Source organism: Benincasa hispida, chromosome 3, assembly GCF_027475165.1.
Source record: "Benincasa hispida cultivar pf3 chromosome 3, pf3_genome.v1.1, whole genome shotgun sequence".
NCBI classification, from domain to species: Eukaryota; Viridiplantae; Streptophyta; class Magnoliopsida; order Cucurbitales; family Cucurbitaceae; genus Benincasa; species Benincasa hispida.
The window spans coordinates 10,624,231-10,647,301 of record NC_143480.1 but is presented as its reverse complement, the minus strand read 5'-3'; the positions used below and the strand labels follow the sequence as shown (position 1 = coordinate 10,647,301).

The 23,071-nt window shown below is 33.1% G+C and overlaps 1 protein-coding gene and 2 long non-coding RNA genes across 4 annotated transcripts; 1 reads left to right on the top strand and 2 right to left on the bottom strand.

Annotated features, from left to right (window-relative positions):
• The first annotated feature begins 894 nt into the window (after positions 1-894).
• Positions 895-3,231, top strand: LOC150037012 (uncharacterized). Its single transcript, XM_090311848.1, has 3 exons — positions 895-1,038; positions 2,146-2,534; positions 2,628-3,231. Exons 1-3 carry the CDS (start codon positions 895-897, stop codon positions 3,229-3,231), a joined length of 1,137 nt encoding a protein of 378 aa, XP_090167974.1.
• Positions 3,232-7,014: 3,783 nt separating this feature from the next.
• Positions 7,015-10,062, bottom strand: LOC150037011 (uncharacterized). Its single transcript, XR_016528761.1, has 3 exons — positions 9,762-10,062; positions 7,978-8,074; positions 7,015-7,276 (listed from the first exon to the last, which is right to left on the bottom strand). It is a non-coding gene; the product is annotated as an uncharacterized LOC150037011 (long non-coding RNA).
• An 8,087-nt stretch (positions 10,063-18,149) lies between these two features.
• Positions 18,150-21,637, bottom strand: LOC120074767 (uncharacterized). Of its 2 annotated transcripts, none has more exons than XR_005481061.2 (4): positions 21,051-21,637; positions 18,625-19,613; positions 18,458-18,536; positions 18,150-18,386 (listed from the first exon to the last, which is right to left on the bottom strand). It is a non-coding gene; the product is annotated as an uncharacterized LOC120074767 (long non-coding RNA). The 2 variants fall into 2 exon arrangements; XR_016528157.1 differs by having other exon boundaries at positions 18,625-18,898; positions 21,051-21,545.
• Between the last annotated feature and the right edge of the window lie 1,434 nt (positions 21,638-23,071).

Here is a 23,071-nt window from a genome sequence, read left to right as displayed (position 1 = left end):
ACATGACTGATTCTTCCGCACCAAGTGTGTTCGACCAACAATGAGTCGACGACTATCTCGAGCAGTCTAGCCGGCTGGGGTCTTCATATATGTCGGCGACCTTCTTCCAGCCGGCGACTTCCTTCCAGTCAACAGTGGCTACCCCATTTCCAGCCGCTTGTGGTTCGACTCATTACACAGATGATGTGAGACAACAGTTGGCTTATCTCCAACAACAGATTTTAGGTTTGGATACGATGTTTGGCGCAAATCCCCAACCGATTCAACTAGTTTATTTAGAGAATCCGGTAAATTCATTCCATGTTTTGCCAAATGTTTCTTATTTATGTGGCTTGACGGGGGAGATTCTGAAGCTAGTACCAGGTGGTCCACAAGAACGAATCTGGAAAGGAGAAGACTCGCTGTTACGCTCTGTTCTGGTGAATAGTATGGAACGTCAAATAGCCAGACCATTATTATATGTTGCAATCACCAAGGATATCTGGGAGGCTGTGCGAGATTTGTACTCAAAGAGACAGAATGACTCTCGATAATATACGCTTCACAAGCAGGTCCATGAATGCAAACAAGGATCCATGGATGTTACATCTTACTTCAACGAATTATCAATGCTGTGGCAAGAGATGAACCTGTGTCGAGAGATTGTCTAGAATTGTGCACAAGACGGGGCTCAATACTTGAAAATTGAAGAGGTAGACCATGTGTATGTTCTCTTAGATGGATTAAATCTTAAATTTGATGGTGTCCGTCGTCGAATATTGGGCCAGCACCCTACTTCTTCATTCAGAGAAGTCTGCTTCGAAATACGGCGGGAAGAGGATCGATCATGGGCCATGAATAATCCCATTTCTACAACTGATACATCTGCCTTCATTGCAAAGTTGTCCAGTGCTAATGGCGATAAAAAACCCCCCATCTGTGTGTGAATATTGTAAGAAGCCCTGGTACACAAAGGACCAGTGTTCGAAATTGCACGGGAAACCTCCAAATAGCAGGCGACGACAGTCTCATGACAAATCTAATACTGGTCGTGCCCTAGTAAGTGACTCAGCAGATGAACATACTTAGAAGCAGCCTTCCGTTGATAGTAAGAACAACTTGAGTATGGTTGTGGTGAGTGCTATTGCACAATCAGGTAATTTCCCTTCATTTCGCCTTATTAGTATAAATGGTAAAAAACCACACACTGTGGACTCAGGGGCCACAAATCATCTTACAAGTTCTTCAGAACTATTTATGTTGGATAACCTAAGTGTTGGAAATGAGCGTATTCGCATTGCTCACGGGTCTTTTGCCCCTGTTGCAGGGAAAGGCCATATCTTCCCGTTTAACGATTTAATTCCGCGTGATACTTTACATGTGCCTAAAATCTCTTATAACCTGTTGTCTGTCAATAAAATTACAAGGGATTTAAAGTGTAAGGCAATTTTCTCACCTCATTTCATTTTGGATCTGAAATCAGGGATGATGATTGGCACTGCCCGGCATGATAGGGGACTTTACTTCCTTTATGAATAAGCTTCCTCTAGAGATGATCATCAAACTAGGTTTATGTCGTTGAATTTTTCTGTTTCTGAAAATGATTTTATGTTGTGGCATTTCCGTTTAGGACATCCAAATTTTCAATATATGAAGTATTTGTTTCCGCATTTATTTCGCAATGTTAATACTTCCTCTTTAAATTGTGATGTGTGTATTCGTGCCAAGCAAAGTCGTGTTTCTTTCCAGTCTCAGCCTTACAAACCCTCGAGTCCTTTTACGCTTTTTCATAATGATGTATGGGGTCCCTCACCGGTTACCACTTCCACTGGTAAAAAGTGGTTTGTCACATTTATAGACGATCACACTCGCCTTATCTGGGTCTTCCTCCTCACTAAAAAATCTGAGGTGTCATCTATTTTCCAACAATTTTATACAACTGTCGAGACTCATTTCAAAACAAAGATTGGAATTTTACGAAGTGATAATGGGTGAGAATTCTTCAATGCCTCCTTCAGGGATTTTTTTGTCTCTAAGGGTATTGTCCACCAGATCTTGTGTGCTTACACTCCGCAACAAAATGGAGTAGCTAAGCAGAAAAATCGTCATCTGGTAAAAGTAGCCCGGTATCTTATGTTATCTGCCAATCTTCCATGATACCTATAGGGGGATGTGGTTCTTACTACTGCCCATCTAATTAATCGGATTCCCTCTCGTATTCTTAATCTTCATACTCATTTAGAACTGTTTAAAGAGTCCTTCCCAACCATTCGATTAATCTCCGATGTTCCTTTTCGGGTTTTTGGTTGTGTTTCCTTTGTTCACTCCCATGGTCTAAACCGCACAAAATTTACTCCTCGTGCTCAGAAGTATGTCTTTGTTGGATATCCACTTCATCAACGTGGATATAAGTTCTATCACCCATCATCTCGTAAATACTATGTCTCCATGGATGTCACCTTCCTCGAGGATCAGCCGTTCTTTCCTGTTAGTCATCATCAGGGGGAGAACATGAATAAAGAGACTAACTGGTCATCTTATGCTATTCCCTTAGAGTCAGCTCCCATTCATATCTCGTTTAAACCTAGTTCTGAGCATGACGATCTGGTCCTTCCTACTAACCAAGTTCCTTGAAAAACTTACTATAGGAAGAATCTCAAGAAGGAAGCAGTGTCACCTGTCGAACCAGAACAGCTGGCTCCAGTGCATGAGTCAGACCTGCCATCAGATCCAGGTACATACATTCCTGAAATGAATGATGTTGATGTGCGTATGGAGACTGATGAATGCAGGCAAGATAAGGGAGAAAGAAGTAGTAATACTAAAAGAATGGCAGAAGGGGAGTCAACAGAGAATAAAATGATTCTTGCTAATAATGATGTGGAGGATACTACTGAAATCTCTGATACACAGATAGTCTATCATGGTGAGGAGCCTGGAAAGTTGAAGGAACGTGATGCATCGCTTGATCTTCCTATAGCTCTGAGGAAAGGCACTCGTTCATGTACTAAATACCCTATGCATAGTTACATGACGTATAATAATCTAGAAACTGAGTTCAAAGCATTCACTACCAGTTTGGACACTGAGATGGTTCCAAATGACATAAGTGTTGCAATGAAAATACCAAAATGGTGGTTTACTGTTATAGAAGAAATGAGAGCTCTTGAGAAGAATGAAACTTGGGAACAGGTGGCTTTGCCTGAAGAGCACAAGACAGTTGGATGCAAATGGGTGTTTACTATAAAATAAAAATCAGATGGGACGATTGACTGATACAAAGCTAGGCTCGTTGCAAGAGACTTTACTCAGACCTATGGAGTAGATTACTCTGTAACTTTTTCTCCTGTGGCCAAACTTAACACTATCCGATTGCTCTTGTCAACTGCTATAAATAAGGATTGGTCTCTACACCAACTTCATGTTAAAAATTCTTTTTTGAATGGGGAACTTGAAGAGGAAGTCTATATAAGTCCTCCTTCTGAGTTCGAGAGTTAGTTCAAAAACAAGGTGTGTAGATTGAGAAAGTCGTTATACAGATTGAAACAGTCTCCAAGGGTCTAGTTTGACAGATTCACAACTTTTGTGAAAGCACAGGGGTATGTTCAGGGGCATTCTGATCACACTCTTTTTATAAAAAGATCGACATCAGGGAAAATAGTTGTTCTTATGACGCAGAGATCATGAGGCTCAAAACAAAGATGGCCGAAGAATTTAAAATTAAAGACCTCGGTAAGCTAAGATACTTTTTAGGAATGGAAGTAGCTCGATCAAAAGAAGGTATATCAGTCTCTTAACGAAAATACACTCTGGACTTACTAAAGGAAACATACATGACTAGGTGTAAACCTGTTGACATACCAGTAGAGTACAATGCGAAGCTCAGTGATAAGAATGATAGAATTCCTGTTAATAAAGAAAGGTATCAGCGGTTAGTCGGGAAGTTGATCTACTTGTCTCATACAAGACCAGATATTTTGTATGCAGTAGGTATTGTTAGTCAGTTTATGCAAGCTCCCTATGAGGATCATATGACAACAGTTGAACATATCCTCCGATACCTGAAAGGAACTCCTGGCAAGGGTTTGATGTTCAGAAAGACCGATAAATGATCTGTCGAAGCCTACATTGATTCTGATTGGGCAGGTTCTGTTGTTGACAGAAAATCGACATCTGGGTACTGTATGTTTGTCTGGGATAATCTAGTCACCTAGAGATGTAAGAAACAAGGAGTTGTTGCTAGAAGTAGTGCTGAGACTGAGTATAGGGCCATGAGTCTGGGGATTTGTGAAGAAATTTGATTGAAGAAAGTGTTATCTGATCTCCAGCAAGATAATGAGCTTCCGATGAAATTATTTTGTGACAACAAAGATGCCATCAGTATTGCAAATAACCTGGTTCAACATGACAGAACTAAACACGTAGAGATTGACAGACGTTTCATTAAGGAGAGATTGGACAGTGGGAACATATGCAACCCTTATATTCCATCAAATCAACAAGTTGCAGATATATTTACAAAGGGATTATTGTAAATATATCTATGCTCCAACTTGATTATTGTGTAAGTTGGGCCTTGTCGATATCTATGCTCCAACTTGAGGGGGAGTGTTGAAAATAGGGTTTTTAACCTAGGGGCATTTATGTAATTATGTAGACCCCTAGGGTTTCCTACTGTCTATTTATACAGTGTGTTCCTATGTATTTAGTGTATCAAATTAAAATAATAAGAAAAGTCTCTATATCGTGGTTTTTCTCCTTGTACTAAGGTTTCCATATAATTGTACTAAGGTTTCCATATAACTGTGTTGTCATTCTCTTCCCTTCTCTTTTATTTTTAACACAACAAAATCTTGCTTCTTGTCAAATGAGGAAAAAATTTCAATATTAAAATCAGAAACAGCATTACCAAATGCAAAAGAATCCTTTTAGAAGAGTATAACAATTTCCCTAATGTTGATTTCGACAAGATACATGAAATAGAGTTTGAGCTTGATAGTCTCCTCGAAATGGAAGAAATTTATTGGAAACAAAGGTTTAGAGAGGATTGGCTTCAATGGGGAGACTAAAATACAAGATGGTTCTATAACAAAGCCATCATGAGGAAATTAAAAAATAAAATTAAAGGAATTATAGTAAACAATGGAAAATGGACAGGAAATTAGAATGCTATAGAAGATACCTTTGTTTCTTATTTCCAATCCCTATTCTCTACATCTTTCCCAAAGGAAGAAAATATTTCTAAAGTTATTAAGAATATTAAACCAAAGGTGGATAATGAAATGAACAACACTCTTTGAGCCCCGTTCACTCGGAAAGACATTTAAGATGCGATTTCACAAATGTCTCCTTCTAACGCACCCGACCCCGATGGTTTGCTCACCATTTTCTTCTGACATTATTGGGATATTGTTGGCCAAAATACAATTAGAGATTGCCTTAACAACCTAAACAACAAAACTAGTTCACTAGAGTGAAATAAAACCAACTTTGTTCTAATTCCTAAAATAAAAAACCCAACAACAGTTGGTGACTACACACCGATAAGTCTATGCAATGTAAAATATAAAATAATGACTAAAGCCATTTCAAATAGAATCAATATTATACTTGATAAGGTAATCTTAAAAAAAGTAGTCAACGTTCAACGTTCATCCCGGAGCAGTTGAAAATCGATATTGTACACCATCTTTTATGTCGTTTTTTTATCAAATTTTTCAATAATTATCCTATATTTTTTAATTCATCATTTTTAAAAAATGTCCAATCCATCTTTAATATCAATCAAAGAGTTAAAATCGATATTAAATATCTCGTTTTGTGTCAAAAAATTTGCGTCATTGTATTTTTATATATATATAAATTTATTTACTATAATGCGGAATTTTTTTAAAAAATAATGTTATTTTAATATTTATTGACAAAAATAGGGTTGATTTGAAAGTATTGACAAAAATAGAGTTGTGAAATTACGGACGAGGTTCATATTTTTGAGTGAGCACATAAATGGTTTAACCCGTCCACGATTTAAGGCCAGCCACAAATTAGAGCTAAATCTTTTTTTTTTTTCACATTTTATCCAAACTTTTCACATTTTCCCCTAACTTCTATCTTCTTATTTTATTTTTTTAGTGTTTTTTTTGTATTTTCGGAGAATTTTTTTTACTGTGAAATTCAAATTTTTAAAGGTCTACAAATAAAATAAAAATTGAATCAAATTTTTAGTCACGAATTAATTCTAAATTTTTTTTCCACATTTTAGTTTTTTTTTTTTACATTTTCGAAAAATCTTTTACTGTGAAATTCAAATTTTAAAAGGCCTTACAGTAAAATAAAAATTGAATCAAATTTTTAGTCACGAATTAAAACTAAGTCTATTTTTTTTCACATTTTCTCTCAACTTCCGTCTTCGTCTTTTATTTTTTAGTGTTTTTTCATTGTGAAATTCAAATTCTTACGGTAAAATAAAAATTGAACCAAATTTGTAGTCACGAATTAAGGTTAAATCTATTTTTTTTTCACATTTTCCCCAACTTCTGTCTTCTTTTATTTTTAGTGTCTTTTTATATTTTTGGAGAATTTTTTACTATAAAATTCAAATTTTTAAAGGGCTATGGTAAAATAAAAATTGAATCAAATTTTTAGCAAGACTAAATCTATTTTTTTCACATAAATTTATTTTACCGGAGATTTTTTTCACTGTTTTAACGTGAAATTCAAATAAATTTGTTCCCCTTTGTATCCACTTAAATAAAAAAAGCAATAAAAAATAATAAAAGTAATAAACAATAATAAAAATATGAAACTCGTGGACCCCGTCCACGAGTTTGTTAGCTGACATAAAAATCGTGGACTGGGTACACGATTTTGCTACCTTATTTTTGTCAATATTTTTACCTCCATCTTACCGGTGTAATTTCTTTCCTATATACCCTATTTACCATATTTTTGTTATTACTTTAAAAAAATACACTATTCTTGAACTTATCTCTATAATGGTGTCTGTTATAATGTAGGCATATTTATTGTTCTACGTCAAGCCAAAAATATTTCTCTTCCACCTATAAATACACAGAACTCAAACCTAAAATATAATATAGACAACAATAACTGTACCACCAAAGTTACCCAAAATACAATAACATGCTTCCATATAATTCTATGAAAATGTCAAAGAGGAAGGAAGCCAATGAGAGACAATAAGCCACTTAGAGAAGTTCTCAAACTCAGTGTAATCAATATTTGAAATCATTGTCTGGTGTCATGCTTTGCCTGCTGTCTTTACTACTGCAGTCTCCTGAAGAAAAAATGCCCACATGGGTCAATAGAGTTCACAATATCATACCAAGGAAGAGTATAAACTAAGTAGCCAAACAAATTAGCAATCCGTTCAAATAAAAGAATGAACCACCAATTCACAAATGCTTCATCAATGTCTATAGGAAACAAAAACATATGTATCAATCAAAGAAGAGGGTGTTTGCTAAAAGCAATTAGAAGAGTGGAAACTAAAACCGTCGACAACATCCAATATTGGATATCTAAGTAGATATCTAAGTAGTGCACAAGCAAAAATTTAGTATGCTATAATCTATTTCTTTACCAAATGTCACAGGTAAACACAAATATAACACCAAAAATTGATTAAAAAAGGGAGAAAAGAAGATCAAAAGTAAGCGTTCAACTTTATATCCATTAGGTTTCATAATATCTAGTATTGATGAACCCTTCTCAAAATTAGATTGGATAGAATGATGAAAATAGTGCAAGCTAGCATAGTATTTAAATGGCCAATCAAAAAAGTTAAACCAATAAGGAAAAAACCTGTTTCACATCTTTTCTTCCAATACTAACACTAGCTTCAACAATGAATGGATGTCCCAAAAAAACATGAGCACTGCCAACATTTAACATAAAATTGACATACTTGAAAGCTAATATGAATAACCAAGGCAAAAACTCAAGACCTCTAGTTTATTTAGAAGGAATATATACAACCTGCTTGAATAAGTAGCAACCATGTCAGGATGCAGTTCCTTTAATAATTCCAATTTGAAGATTGTACTCCCCAGCAGGACTAAGACACTGCGAAAATCTGTAGACAAATAATTTATACAAACTTAAATCAAGCCAAACATAAATCAAGCTGTAGGACCCTAGTCATGGAAATAGTAAGATTATTAGTAAAAATTAGGATGAGTATTAGAAGGGGCATATTAGTAATATGATAGTAAGTTGGTTAGGGCTTTTGGTTATAAATAAAGGGAATGGGTTGAGAGGATGGGGAGAGAAGTATTTTGTAAGAAATTTCCTTTGGGAAATTTAGGGAGAGACTAGCTTTCTCGAAAGGCTAGGGTTATCTTGTTACTTTTACTTATGAATTTATACCATATTTCAATACACTTTTTTATATATTTATAATTCAACTGTTCTTGAGTTTCTTTTGTATTCTTGAGTATTGCTCTTATCAGGAAGGATCCTAACACAAGCCTTCCAACTCCATACATAAATCAAGTCTATCAACTCCGTACATTAACTCTAGGCTCAAACCAAACAATAAATCAAGCCTACTAATTCCATTGACTCTAATATAATCAAGCCCACAAAACACATGGGTTTTTTCTTCCAAACTACAAATTTGACAATTCTACCAACTCCATACACCAAAACCTTTAAAAACCCACCAAACTACATATTATCCTATACAGATCATGGTATCATAATCCGAACATAGACTACATTAACTTAAGTCTAATGTATTATCTTCAAGCTACAAAATTCTAGATTTCCCAAATCCCAAATCCCAAATCCCAGTTCCACATGCCCTCCATTGATATGCATTTCTAGCAGTTCAAAATTAAAGCCTAAATCTAAATAAACACTTGAACAGAAGAACCCTTTTATTTTCATGCCACCCCCATAAATTACCCCCAACTCCTACAATTTGGGATATAGAGTATGAGTGTAACGAATGGAATTACTAGAAATGAAATTAGGAATTTTCCAGCAGCAACATCCTTGGTGGAAGTGGAAGCCATGAGAGTAACTGAATTCAATGAAGAGAACAAAATTTGAGAAAGGTTAAAGTAGCAGAATCAGGAAAACTATGATTTCGAAATTGAGTACTAGAAATGGAGCAGAAGGAAAGAATGAAAGCCAAAAAAGAAAGAAATGATGGGGAGAAATCAAAGAAACTTTGTAATGGAAGTTTCAAACACGACCTGTGGTGGAGATTCGAAGATTGAAGATGAAGCAGAAGGCCAATGGGTGGGAGGAGACTCAAATCAAAGAAAAATAGAGGAAGGTCAGAACTTTGTAAATATGAAGATAATATAAATCACTTTCACTTCTTCATCTATCAAAATGTAGTTCAGGTAATATTTAGGTGCATCTCATTTTTGTGCATTCCTTTCCACCATTCACATCAAAAGATATTAAAATATTCTTTAAAAAGGGTAAAATTTCTCACATGACAAGTTATGATTGAATAATTTAGTAGGATGTGTAAAGATATATGCTACTAGAGATGCTCTAAATATTTTTCTATGGTTCAGATGTCCAGAAACTAATGAAATGTTAAGGACACAAACGCGATACGAAAATTAAACTCGGTATCTGAACTTCATTAGCAAAGTCATAATAAATAGCTTAGTTGCAACCACAACAAGCCAATCTAAACCAAATCGTGTAATATTAAGAAGCCATGTTTCATTTACTTGCAAGAAAAAGACTGAAAGGAAAAGGAACAGAGCCCTTGAGAGTGTGTGATATATAAAACTCACCTACACATATGAAATGAATGGCATCCATTTGGGAATAGCTTCACGATTTGAGTAGCATTTATAACCGAGGCAGGTATGAAAACTTCCATCTTAGCCCTACATTCATCAAATTTCCTAATTATACCAACAAACCTATAAAATTCTAAGAAATTTATAATCTATCCTCCTGGAAGAACTGTGCAACCACCGAACCAATCAAGGGGAGAATTGGGAACTTTTAGAAGGGACAACGAAATTGAAATCCAAACAAGCCATAGAAGATAGAGAATCAATAAATGGGAATAAATCTGGGAATTGAGAAAGAAATGGTGTATTTAAGTGCAATTCTGCTATTCCATGGGAGGGGTGATGAGTTTTATAACGACCCGGCCTTTTGAGTACTGATAAGGGTTGTTACTCATAATTATACATTTACATTCAAAACATTTTGACCATTGAAGAAAATATTAAAATAGTAAAGACAGTTTTCTAAAATAAATAACAAATAAGTAAAACTTTTGTTCGGAGCCCTTAAAATAATGAAGAAAAAATAACTTAAACAGATAAAATTTTGACCAACATCGAGTTTCAAATCAAAATTTTTAAATAGCTTGAAAAAGTAAACTGAGCGGAAGCGATTTACATGTCCCATATGGCACGATCACAGGTCCCTCTCGTCACCCGTCGGTCTGTTTCTATCCTTACCTGAAAAACATAAATTAAGAAAGGTTGAGTATAAAATATTCAGTAAGTGATCCCATTACTGGGGTCAGGCTATGCATCCACGAGCAAAGAATGATGGATCTGTGGCTTAAACAACCACATCGATCTTAGATGATGAAAAGAAACCAAAGGACGTATTGTCTTACCTTGACTTAGTGGCTTAATGGCACACCATCAAATATGGAAAAATAACATGAACGTGAATAATTCACACATGTCTAGTGGCATGTAGGCACATGTCAAACATGGAAAAATAACATGAATGTGAACCTGTCGACTCACGCATGTCTAGCGGCTCGTAGACACACCATCATACATGAAAAAATAACATGAACAATGAACCTGTCGATTCACGCATATCTAGCGACCCGTAGGCACACCGTCAAATATGGAAAAAAATAACATGAACGTGAGCCTATCAATTCACGCATGTCTAGTGGCTCGTAAGCACACCGTCAAACATGGAAAAATAACATGAACATGAACCTGTCAATTCACGCATGTCTAGCGGCCCGTAGGCACACCGTCAAACATGAAACTAGACCCGTCGATCCTTTGAAATAAAACATGCGTCAAGGCGAGACAGTAAACTGCCCTATTGGTCTAATCATACATTATATACATAATTTCAGTACTGTTTAGAATTTCAAATATGCTCATAATACACAGGCATGCAACAAGTATACACAACGACATAATCATGCTTCTAGAGTCCATTAATTAACTTTATAAATCTAATCTAGACCGCCTGGCACAAAGACAGTAGTAATAGTACCACTTATCTCAACTTGGTCACAAAAATCCATGCAAATAATTCCTTAAAACCTTTGGAAACCTTGAATCAACCCAAAGTTGTGGCTTGATCCAAGACAAATTCCAAAACTTGATTCAATTAGCCAATCTGATTAAGAATTAAATCCAAAATCAATAAGTTAATTTTTCCACTATTACTCTCAATTCAAAAGAATAACCAACCAACAACAACTTACCCAAAACTTACCGATCTTTATCAACTTTCTGCAAAATGAAAAATGATCTCTAGCTTGGTGGTCAATGCTTCAAAACTTCCAAATCTTGAATCTAAATTTCATACCAAAGAGAGGTTATAAGAAAAATAAGTCTTACCCAAGGTTTTTCTCAAGATTTCGGCAAAGATCCGGCAATGGCGATGGATGGCGCGTCGGCTCGTGACTACCATAGATAGGCAACAGGTATTGCTGTCGGTCGGCATATTTTTTTAGGCTAGCGGCTAGTAGTGAGGGTCTTGCACGAGGAGGGTTTGCGAGAGTGAGAGAGAAGAGAAATTTCTAGTTTTACAGATTTTATTCTCAGCGATTACAAACAAATCAAAGCTTTAAACAACGATAACCATTCAAAATGAAACTCTAGACTGACCAAATTTGAGCACAATCCAACTGTTCAAACTTCCGTAATCGATAATTTTGTGGAAGCTGTTGCTAAAAAAACCGAATTCTTTCTCCCCAATTTTTGGCCTCTTTTCACTAGCATTTAATTTCGAAAAAATCTCAATTCTTTTATTTTATTTTTTTTCAAATTTTGAAAAGATAAATAAAATATTTTATCACTGTGTCTCCAAAATCTCTAAAAATTCTATTAAATTAATAAATAAATTAATTTTTCAAATTATCTTAATTTAGACTTCAAAAACTAAAATTAAATGGCAGAAGATCCAATACAAATTAAATCCTTCCAAATATTTAAATCAATTCAAAACTATTGGAATTAATTATCTCCTTAATTTTTTTTTAAAGTTGGCCTTAAAATCCAAAATCAAAGGGAATCAAAATTTAATATTTTCAAGATAATTAATTCGAATATCTAACAATTAAATTTAATTTAACCAATGAAAGACTTTCAATTATTTCAATTTAATCCCAACTTCCCAAATGAGAGGTTACATTTCCTGAAATTCAGATGTTACATATTTAAGTTGAGAAAATGGGGTTTCTGTTACACTTTGAAGAACCGCATGGGATTTTGAAAATGGATCTAGCTAATGGATGATGCCAACGAGCAACAGATGAAAGAGGAGATTTTTTAAAAGGGAAAAGAATTCATGGGTATGTACTATGACGGTTTTAAATCGACATTGTAGTCCTATATTTAATGTCGGTTTAAAGTCGACATTTAAAATCTGTTTTTTTTTAAAAAAAAAATAAATACCTCCAATTTTAATTCCAACAGACATTAAAGGCCAAATTTCTTCTAATGAAAATTAATTTTTATGAGTTTAAGATACCAAGTAGGCAATGGTAAATCAATAAGGACATTCAAAGATTCTTGGTTACCAAGATGTTACTCTTTCAACAATAAACATAGTTTATGATGACTTTCTTGTTTCTGACTTCCTAGATGAAAAGGGTCAATGACAAGAGGAAAAACTAAAGTAGATCTGCCAGTAGAGGATGTTGAAATTATTAGAAGAATCCCAACCAACAAATATTTACAAGACAAATGGACCTGACATTTTGAAAAAAGAGGTAATTACATAGTTCGGAGTGGATATAAAGCTTTCATGATTGCTAAAATTAAATAAATGGACCTATGGAGAAATATTTAGAATCTTACAGTAACAAGGAAGATAAAGTTTTTTTTTGTTGGAGAGTCATTCATGACATAATTCCAACAAATCTAAATCTTCACCGAAGGGAGATTAACATTTCACCTATCTATCCTGGATGTAACATGAATACTGAATCGATCGACCATATCTTAATATCTTGCACAAGAGTAAAGCCCAATTGGAATCTAATTTTTCCTTCTTCGATTATCATTAATGACTACATCAATAGCTTTAAAGACAGATGGTTTGCTCTCAACTTAAATTATAGCAAAAAGGACCTAAATCTAGTTACAATTACATGCTAGGCTTTATGGAATGACAGGAATAGTATGAAATTACAACAACCAATTCTTAATCATATCACCAAAGGAGAATGGATCCATAAATACTATAAAGAATTCTTGAATTCATTTACTAAGAATATAAAATTTATCATGTTGAACTCACAAAATCAATTGGGGAAATCTTCAAGATGAAATCCTCCTCCAAATGGCTTTCTCAAATTGAATGTAGACGTAGTGTGGAAATCGGATCACCCTTCAACTAGAATTGAAGTTATTATTAGAGTCTCTATTGGAAATATTGTTTGTACAACATCCTCTTCGATCAATTTGAATTTTGAGCGACCCTTAGTAGAAATTCTAGCCATTCGTGGAGGGATTAAATTAGTAATTTTCCATTCATACTCAAAACTAACTGTAGAATCAGATTGTTTACAAGTTATCTCTCTGATCACTGATAAAAATATATAGTTGAGCTCAACAGACTGTTGGATTGAGGAGATCAACCATCTTGCAAAAGCTTTTGAGTCAATTTCTTTCAAATTTTGTCATCGTACATGCAATGAAGTTGCAAATAGAATAGCCAAGAATGCTAATATGTGTGAATTGAATGATGAGTGGCTTAATAATGTCCAGTGTGGATTGTAAAACAAGTCTAAAAGGACACTTGTTTAAATTTAGCCCCCAGTGACTTTTTAATAATATAAATTTTATTTAGAATAAAAGAGAAAATTTTCATAAAACAAAAATATCAAATAAAATATTTTGGCAGCCTTAAAAAAATTTGGGGGGAAAAAACACATTTTTAGTCCCAATAATTTGGGTCATTTGACCCTAAATTTAAATATGTTAGGCATATAGTTTTTGAATTTTTTTAGTTTGGTTTCAATTTTGTCTCCAAGTTTCTATGTTACAATTTTATTTGGTCAATATATTTCAATATTTCAATATATTTTATTTGGTCAATATATTTCAATATAAGTGATTAAGTTTTACTAATTTTCATTACTATTAAAATTAAATTTTAAATGTTACTTCATAATTATTATTAATTAATTAATAGACATTAACATCGATGAATATTTAATGAAAAAATGAAATTAGGGACTAAATTGAAAGAAAAAAAACTCAAATTTCAAAGGGTAAAATAATAATATTTTGAAACCATTGACTAAATTGAAATGTTTAACATTTTGAAACCTAGCATCAAAATGAAATTAGACCCAAAATCTAAGGACAGAAAAGATACTTTTTCAAAAAATAAATTGCAAAATGCGTAATAGCTTCCTTTTCTTTTTCTTTTTTTTTTCTTTGGCCAAATACACTTTTGGTCCTTTTGATTTGAGATTGGTATCTATTTGGTCCGAAGGTTCTAAAAGTGACACTTTCTATGGTCCGTCATGATGCTTTATCCAATACCACTCAACAATGAACACACTTTCTTGGAGGATCCTCGTTCCTTACTGATCTGGATTGATGAGGCCATATCTGAAATGAGATTTGGAATAACACACAATGAAGTGGTTATTGATAAAAATGACCCATTGGAAGTTTTCCTTTAGAAAAAAGAACCCCTTTAAAAAAGAATGCATTTTTTACCCCTCAAAATTTACCATAGGTAAGAAAAGACCATTATACCTTTTTTTTTAAGGAAAAAGATTCAAAATTTTGGAAACTCAACTATCCCTCCCTCCATGACCATTTTCTTGTTCAATCATTCAAATTCCTTTCAAAACTTCTCACATTCTTTCAACTTTTCTTCAACATTTCGGTTCATCATCTTCAAGTTCATCTTTATCAAGTAAGTATTTATGCACATTTTAGGAGTGTTTTGATTTTGAATTTTTTTAGCATTGCTCTTGATTTCATATTTTTGTGTATCTTTATCATTTATTCTATTATAATAGTGTATTTTGATCTTGTGTGAGCTCATTTGATTAAAACAATAGATTTTTTTTTTTTTGTAATAAATATGGGCTTTCATGGGGTTTCATAATTTTTTATATATTTTTTTTTTTTTGTGAAAAAATGTTGCATCTTAGAATGATTTTGAGGCCTAGAGATAGTATATGAGTTGATTTGTACATTATAAACCATTTTTTTTAAATTCCGATTTTCTAATTTTGAGACGTCTCCAATTCGATGAAGACCGGTCGGGCTTCTTTACATCTTGATCGGGCGGGCAACCGGACGGGACTTTGGATGGATTTGGGGAATCGAGATCGAGAAGGGGGGCGGGACCAGGAAGGGGGAAGTGGGGCGAAACCCGAGAAGATGGTTGGGAACAGGCGGGCCGAGCGAGATGGGGCGGAACTAGGCAAGAAGGGTAGGGGACGTTCAATCTTGGGCCTGGGCAAAAAATAGTAATAGGGCGGAATCGGGTGAGAAGGGGAGGGGACATTATTATTTTTTGGCCCGGTCCTAGGCCCGACCGAAGATGGGGTCGGGCCAAAAAATAGGAACGAGTGGATTGGTTGACTTAGGGACTGGGAAGGGGCGGGTGGGACCGGGTCATCTTTTTTTGTCATGTTTTTTTATATAAATATTAAATGCAAGGCATTAAAAAAACAATCAACAAAGTAAGTATAAATACAAGCAAATGAATTCTAACATGGAAAATCAAACTCCAAAAATGTGATTTATTTTTGTCAATTTTTCCAAAAATTATCAAACTATTGAATACATATAAAATGAAATACATACCTTCTTACAAAGTGTACAAAATTACAACTTCATGAAATACAAGTTTTGGATTTGACGAAAGACTTTTCATTCCGGAAATAATTTGGTAAAGATAACTTTTTATGGGATTGTAAACAAATCAAATTTGGTGGAGAATTTTTTTGTATTGGAATGTGAATAATTTTTTGACAATTAATTGTGGATAAATCAATTTTTTGTGAATAAATTTTTGAAGTGGATAATTTTTGGTGAATTAATTTGGTAGATTGGTTGGTGAAATTGAAAGTTAGAGATGAAAGAAAAGGAGTAGAGAGAGAAAGGAGAGGTAAATGGGAAAGCCTCGTAACATAATAAGAAAATATTATTTTAATCAAATTCATTATTTAATAAACAATTAAAATTTGCCACATCATGTGAGTCTACTCATTTAAATACTTCTACATCACCATTTGATCTGTCAACTATCAATCAATGGATGTCAGGGATTATGTAGAACAATGGAGGTTAGGGATTATTGATGAAACAACAAATACATTGTAACGGTAGAATCATAAACAATGACGGGGTTTTGTATACAGGTAATTGTTAATATCTTAGTTCTCCATTTTTCCACTGATCGATTCATTTAAAAAACTAAAAATAACCGTCTTCCGCCCTTCCTAATTTTCCTCACGTAGTTAACGTTTCAATATAGATTTTATTATTAATTTAGATTATGTTTAACCACTTTAATATCCAGATTTTTCTATCACATTTATATTTTAAATCTCTAGATATTATCAAATTTTAATTATCTAATAAATTTTAAATTTATACAAATATTTGAATTATTTTTCATTATTTTATATATATTCTTAATAATATAACCGAATATTTTTCCATATTTTTTAAGGTCTAAATTATTTTGTATATGTTATTGGATTTAATTGTACATATTTCATAATTAGTCATTAATTTAGCTAACATTTTGATAATTTTTTATTTGTCCTTAGTTGGTTCGTATGTCTAGAATATTAAATACAGTGTAAGTATAGAGTTTTATTAATAACCAAGATATAAATATAGTGTAAGTGGAGAGCTTGATTAATAATCAAGATATAAATAGAATGTAATTGGAGAGCTTGATTAATAATCAAATTAGTCATATTATAATATAACATATCCAATTTCAAAATTGAAAATGAGCGTCATTCCGTAATTTTCACCATCTTTCGGAATTTGAATTTTTTTTTAATATTCAAATTAGATTTTGTTATCTCCCACTAATTGATTCAAATTAGTTGTCTGTTTTGATTTGATTTATCCACCTTTTGAAAATATTCAGAATTAATCAATCTTTAGTTTGTTTATCACCATTTTGATTTTAATTTATAATATATCTTTAGATTTATATTTTATAATATTTTATTCGTTTTTTATTATTTTAATTTCGAATTAATTTTTTTTATCCTGATTACGATTTTACTTAATCTTTTATACATATTATCATCTAACAAACTGTAAATTTCATTTAAATTTTATCATTTTTTTTGTAAGGTTTGTGAAAATCCTAGATGGAAGCGAGATTGTTTCCCAATTTCAAATTTACATAGAAAAATAAAATTCACCCTATTATGCATTCTACAAAGATAAATTACAACATGCACAAGAACACAACAGAGAGGAAGAAAATTGGGTTTAGATTTACTAGCTCTTGAAGAACCAAATCTTCAGGATTTCCTTCCCGATTGGTCATGAACCCACCTTGAAGCAGAAGCAATATCCAATATGGCTACTACTATAAAAGAACCTTTTGTATTCTCCTTAGTGTTGAGATCACAAGAGTTTGTGGGCTCCTTTTATGGATCGTTCCGGGGAGAGCAAAAACTTACAGACCCGTTGTATCATTTTTTGCGGGAATAAGACGATCCACATAACCCTCATCTCCCACATCCCCCAGCAGAGAGAAACAAGGGGAAGAAGTTATATCTCCCTCCTTAATTAAATTTAAAAAGGATTTAATAAAATATTTGATTAAAAAATCCATTAAATAAGTTTATCGAATTCCTCGTTTTTTAATTCAAGTGATTTTATTTGAAATTTAACTAATGCACAACAAATGAACAAAAAACAATAGACTATTCTATGAAATAAACACAATTGACAATTAATTGACAATCAATTGACAATTTAAAAGCTAACAAATTCATTAAATAACTTTACAACTTAAAATTCAATAAAGTTTGAATAAGGAAGTCAATTAAAGGCAAACGTCTTATACATTCAAATAAGTTTACAACTTAAAATTTAATAAAACTCGTCCTTCTCTCTTCAATAACTTCACAATCAAATCTTTTGATTTTTTTGGCATCATCCCATCCTTAGTTGTATTCATTCCTACATTTAAAATATAATAAACAAATAATGTCACAAAAAAAAAAAAAAAAACTAGACCACGACGAGCATACCTTAGTCACCACGCCATCTTCATCAGAATCTTCTGCATCGTTGCTAAATGTGTAACCATTTCTTTTTCCGTGCTAGTACCTTACATTGTCAAATATTTGTAACAAAAGAAAATATTTATTAATATATTAAATGATAGAAAGGTGTAAAACAAAATAAACAAACTAACCTTAAGTTGCAATCCAATTTTGAGCACACATCAAAACCTCTATCGTCTTTGGATGACGTTTGTTACGATGTGGACGATGTGGGCTTACAATCCTACCACAGGTACTAAAAGAAGACTATGATGCAACACTAGATAACAGGATGTCTAATATGTCTCTTGCAATTTCTTGTAAAATTGGATACTTGACACCATTCAATTTCCACCAACTCAAAATATCAAAATCGGATGTTCGAGGTAAGACAGGTTCATCCAAATATGCATCAAACTGTTGCTTCTGATTCATATTATTGGAATTTGACATAAACAAGTCATAATCATTAAAATCATCAAATTCGATATTATGTGAGGTTCCCTTTAAATTTCTAGTGTGATAATCATTACTTTCACCTTCATGCTTCAGCTGATATTCTATTTCCAAATCTGAAAAAATATTTTTTAATTCTTTCCACTTCAATAAAAAACTATCTCCATAAATTCTAGGGAAGTAAAACTCAATCAACGGATCTATATGGCCATTACCCCATGAATTGTCTTCCAATACTTATCAAACTTTGACATCATATTTGAAGCCATGTCTCTAATCTCTTGAATGCCAGAATTAGTCCACTCAGAAATAGCCAATTTCAATTTACAAATTTTTGGGAAAAAAAGATTAGCAGTAGGATATTTGGATCCAGAAAATATTTCAATCACGTGATGAAATATTACAGTTTCTCACATATCTTTTTTGCTAATACCCAATCTTGATCCAAAGGCAAACACTTGTACTTTAGTTCTCGTTGTTTTAATCGATAAAAAACATCTTTGTACTTTAATGCAGTGGCTAACATAAAATAGGTAGAATTCTACCTAGTACAACAATCAAGACTCAACATCTTACCATCATAAACATTTAACTGTCGAGCAGTTTCCTCAAATTTCTCCTCTTTTTTGTGTATGCACCCAAAAAGACACACTACTACGTACTCTAACGATCCCATCTCCTATTACTGCCAACCCATATTTCACAATCAATTTCAGAATATGAGCACAACACCGCATATGAAATAAACTCCCATCCAATATTAAGTTTTCACACAAACTATCAACAAGCATATTAACCTTAGAGTCATTGGTACTACAATTATCTACAGTTACTAATGAAAATTTTCGATCAATATTCCAATCTAACAGACATTCTATTATTTCTTCATGAAGCATCTCAGAAGTATGTGGAGAAGGAACATATATAAACCTGATTATTTTGTTTTGCAAAACCCAACTTTCATCAACAAAATGAGCAATGACAGCCATATAATCTTTTGTTTGGTGGTTGGAAGTCCACATGTCCGTTGTAAGGGCAATCTTTCCTTTGATCTCATTCAATAATGTCATGGTTTTCAACTCTTCAGTCTCATAAATTTTCAAAATCTCCTTCTTTATTGTGTTTCTTGACACCATCTTAAATAATAGTTGGATGACATTACAAAATTCCCTAAAACCTTCATGCTCAACTATTGAGAGAGGATATTCATGTATTAGTATCATCCTAGCTAATGCTTTTTTTGCAGCTTCCTGATCGAAGTTATATAAACTCAATGTATTATTCTTCTCTCTATTAAGATTCAATAGGGATTGTCGTATGTCCTTTTGTCCTTTATATGAGCATATCTTAATATGATCATGCAAATGTTTGGTTCCATTTTTACTTTCACCCCCTAATTTTCGTTTGCAATTATTAAAAACTGCCTTGTCTACTCCATCTATTTTTTGTTTCTTAAAATGGTTCCAAACAACAGATGTCAATCTCCTCTTTAAAGATCTCTTCTCAATATCCTCATCAAGAATAACACAATTACCAACATTAAAATTATCATCATTCGATGAGTATGGAGTTAAATTTGGGGTTGAATTTGGGGTTGAATCTGGAGTTGGATCTGGGATTGGACTTGGAATTGGATTTGTAGAATCTTTATTTGTAGAAGGTGATGAAGATATTGTTTTCAACCTACCAAAAATTTAATTTAAAAACTCCTCTTTAGACTTGGACTTCATTTTTCAAAGCATTCAAAACATATTCAAAGCATTCAACCCCAAAATTGAAAGCATTCAAATTTAAAACATACACAAACATATTTTCCAAACCTAAAATTCAAAACATTCAAATATCAAATATATACAAACATATTTTTCAAACATATTCAAGCCTAAAATTCAAAACATTCAAATATCAAACATACACAAACATATTTTTCAAACATATTATTTACTAATTTCAAGCATACTTTTCAAAAATATCAAACAGCCAAACCAGAGAACAAAAGAAATTTTGAAATAGCACAAAGTCTGTTTTTTTCAAAGGAAAAACAATGTCAAAATATATAATAAAAAAAAAAAAAAACAAAGATTCATGATCTAAACAAAGTTCAAGCCGGAAGAGTCTTCACCTGAAAGTGGCGGACGCACGTGGAGCTTCACGAATCACGACTTCAACGCGGACTGGGCGGACTGGGTGGACGCCGGACTGGAGACTCCGACTATTGACTGTCGACTCTGATTGTTGACTCTTGACTCCGACGGGCGGACGCTGGAAGTTTCTTCACCTGAAAGTGATGGACTGGGCGGAGCTTCACGAATCAGGACTTCCACGCGGACTGGGCGTACTGGGCGGACGTCGGACTGTCGACTGAGCTTCACGAATCAAGTCTCTTCACCTGGAGACTCTGACTGTCGATGCAAACTGGGGGGACGCCGGACGCAGAGGCTGGAGACTCCGACTGTCTTCAGACTTCAATGGCTGATGCTGTCTTCACTATCTTCAATGGCTGAAGAATCTTCACGAATCACAGCTTCAACGAATCACCTGAAGTAGTGGATGTAGAGGGAGCTGGATTCGGCAGTAGGCTTACTATCATTTTAGGGATTTATTTTAGGGATTTAGTATTTTTGGCAGAAAGGAAGGAGGAAAGGAAAATATTTTGGGTTTTTTTTTTTTTTTTTTTAAATTTTGGACTTTTGGGATTTTTACTTTTTCATTTTGGATCTTTTTATAAACATATTACATATATACAAATTAATATGTTTATAAAATTTCTAAATATATATATAAATTCGGGGTAGGGGTCGGGGTAGGGGTCAGGGTGGGGATACTATCCCCGTCCCTGGACGGGCCCCGAATAAATTTTCTGGTTTGACCCCATCCCTGGTCAAACCGGGGAATCCCCGACCCGAACGAGGGACCTGCCCCTACGGGTTTTTTTGCCAACCCTACATATATTATATATTAAACTATATGTTATATTGAATATAACACATAATCTATAGTTTTTGTATTGTATCAAATACAGTATAACCTATAGTTTGAATTCTATTAGTCATTTATGATATTTAATATAAATCAAATTTATATGAAATTTAATTATATGAATCTAATCCATACAATTAATATTTGAATCATATTCAAATATTTATTTTCTCTTAAAATAAACTTCATTTTATAATATATCAAATACACTATACTAATTATATTGTATATAATTAAATTAAATTAAATTAATTATATCATGTTGAAGGAACTCCTTGAGGAGAGAACCTTGAACAGAAGCAAGATCGTTCTAAATCTATTTTTCATTGAATGTAAGTTTTACAGTAAATCAAGAACAAGATATGCATTTACATAAATTATAGCATGCTTTAATAAATGAAAACTTAGGGTTTCAAAAACCCTTATCTTTGAAGACTATTCTTCAAGAATCCCTCGAGCAAGTCACGAATGGATCTCCTTCTCCAAAAGGGACACCACCAAACGAAACCTCCTGTATTCTCCTTATGGATTGAGAATGGAATGAGGTGTGAGCTCTGCCTTAGGGTTTTGGAAGAGGAAATGAGATGGAGGGGAGGAGATGGAGGAGAAAAACTTTTCTTCTCTTTTAATTTTTTTTTTCAAAGCGAACTGTTCTCTTAGTGTTTCATGGAGGAAGATTAATCAACACCATCCCTTTCTCTGATCCCTCTCATCACGTACTGAAAGAAATTAAGGGGAATGAATTGTAACTCCTTCCCTTTAATTAATTAATATTAATTTAATAAAATTAAATTAATAATAATTATACATATAATAACAACTTTATTATATGTATATAAACTATATGTTATATCCCATATAATACATAATCTATAGTTACATAATGTATCAAATATAATATAACCTATAGATGCATTTTCTCTCAACCATACATGACATTTAATATAAATCACATTTATAGTAAACTCACTTATATGAATCTCATTCATATAATTGATATTTGGATCATATCCAAATATTTAATTCCCCCCAAACTTATTTATGGTATTTAAAATAAGTCATATTTATATTAAATTTAATTACATGAATCTCATTCATATAATTAGTATTTGAATCATATTCAAATTCCTCTCATATTACCTTATATTATAATGTATTAAATAC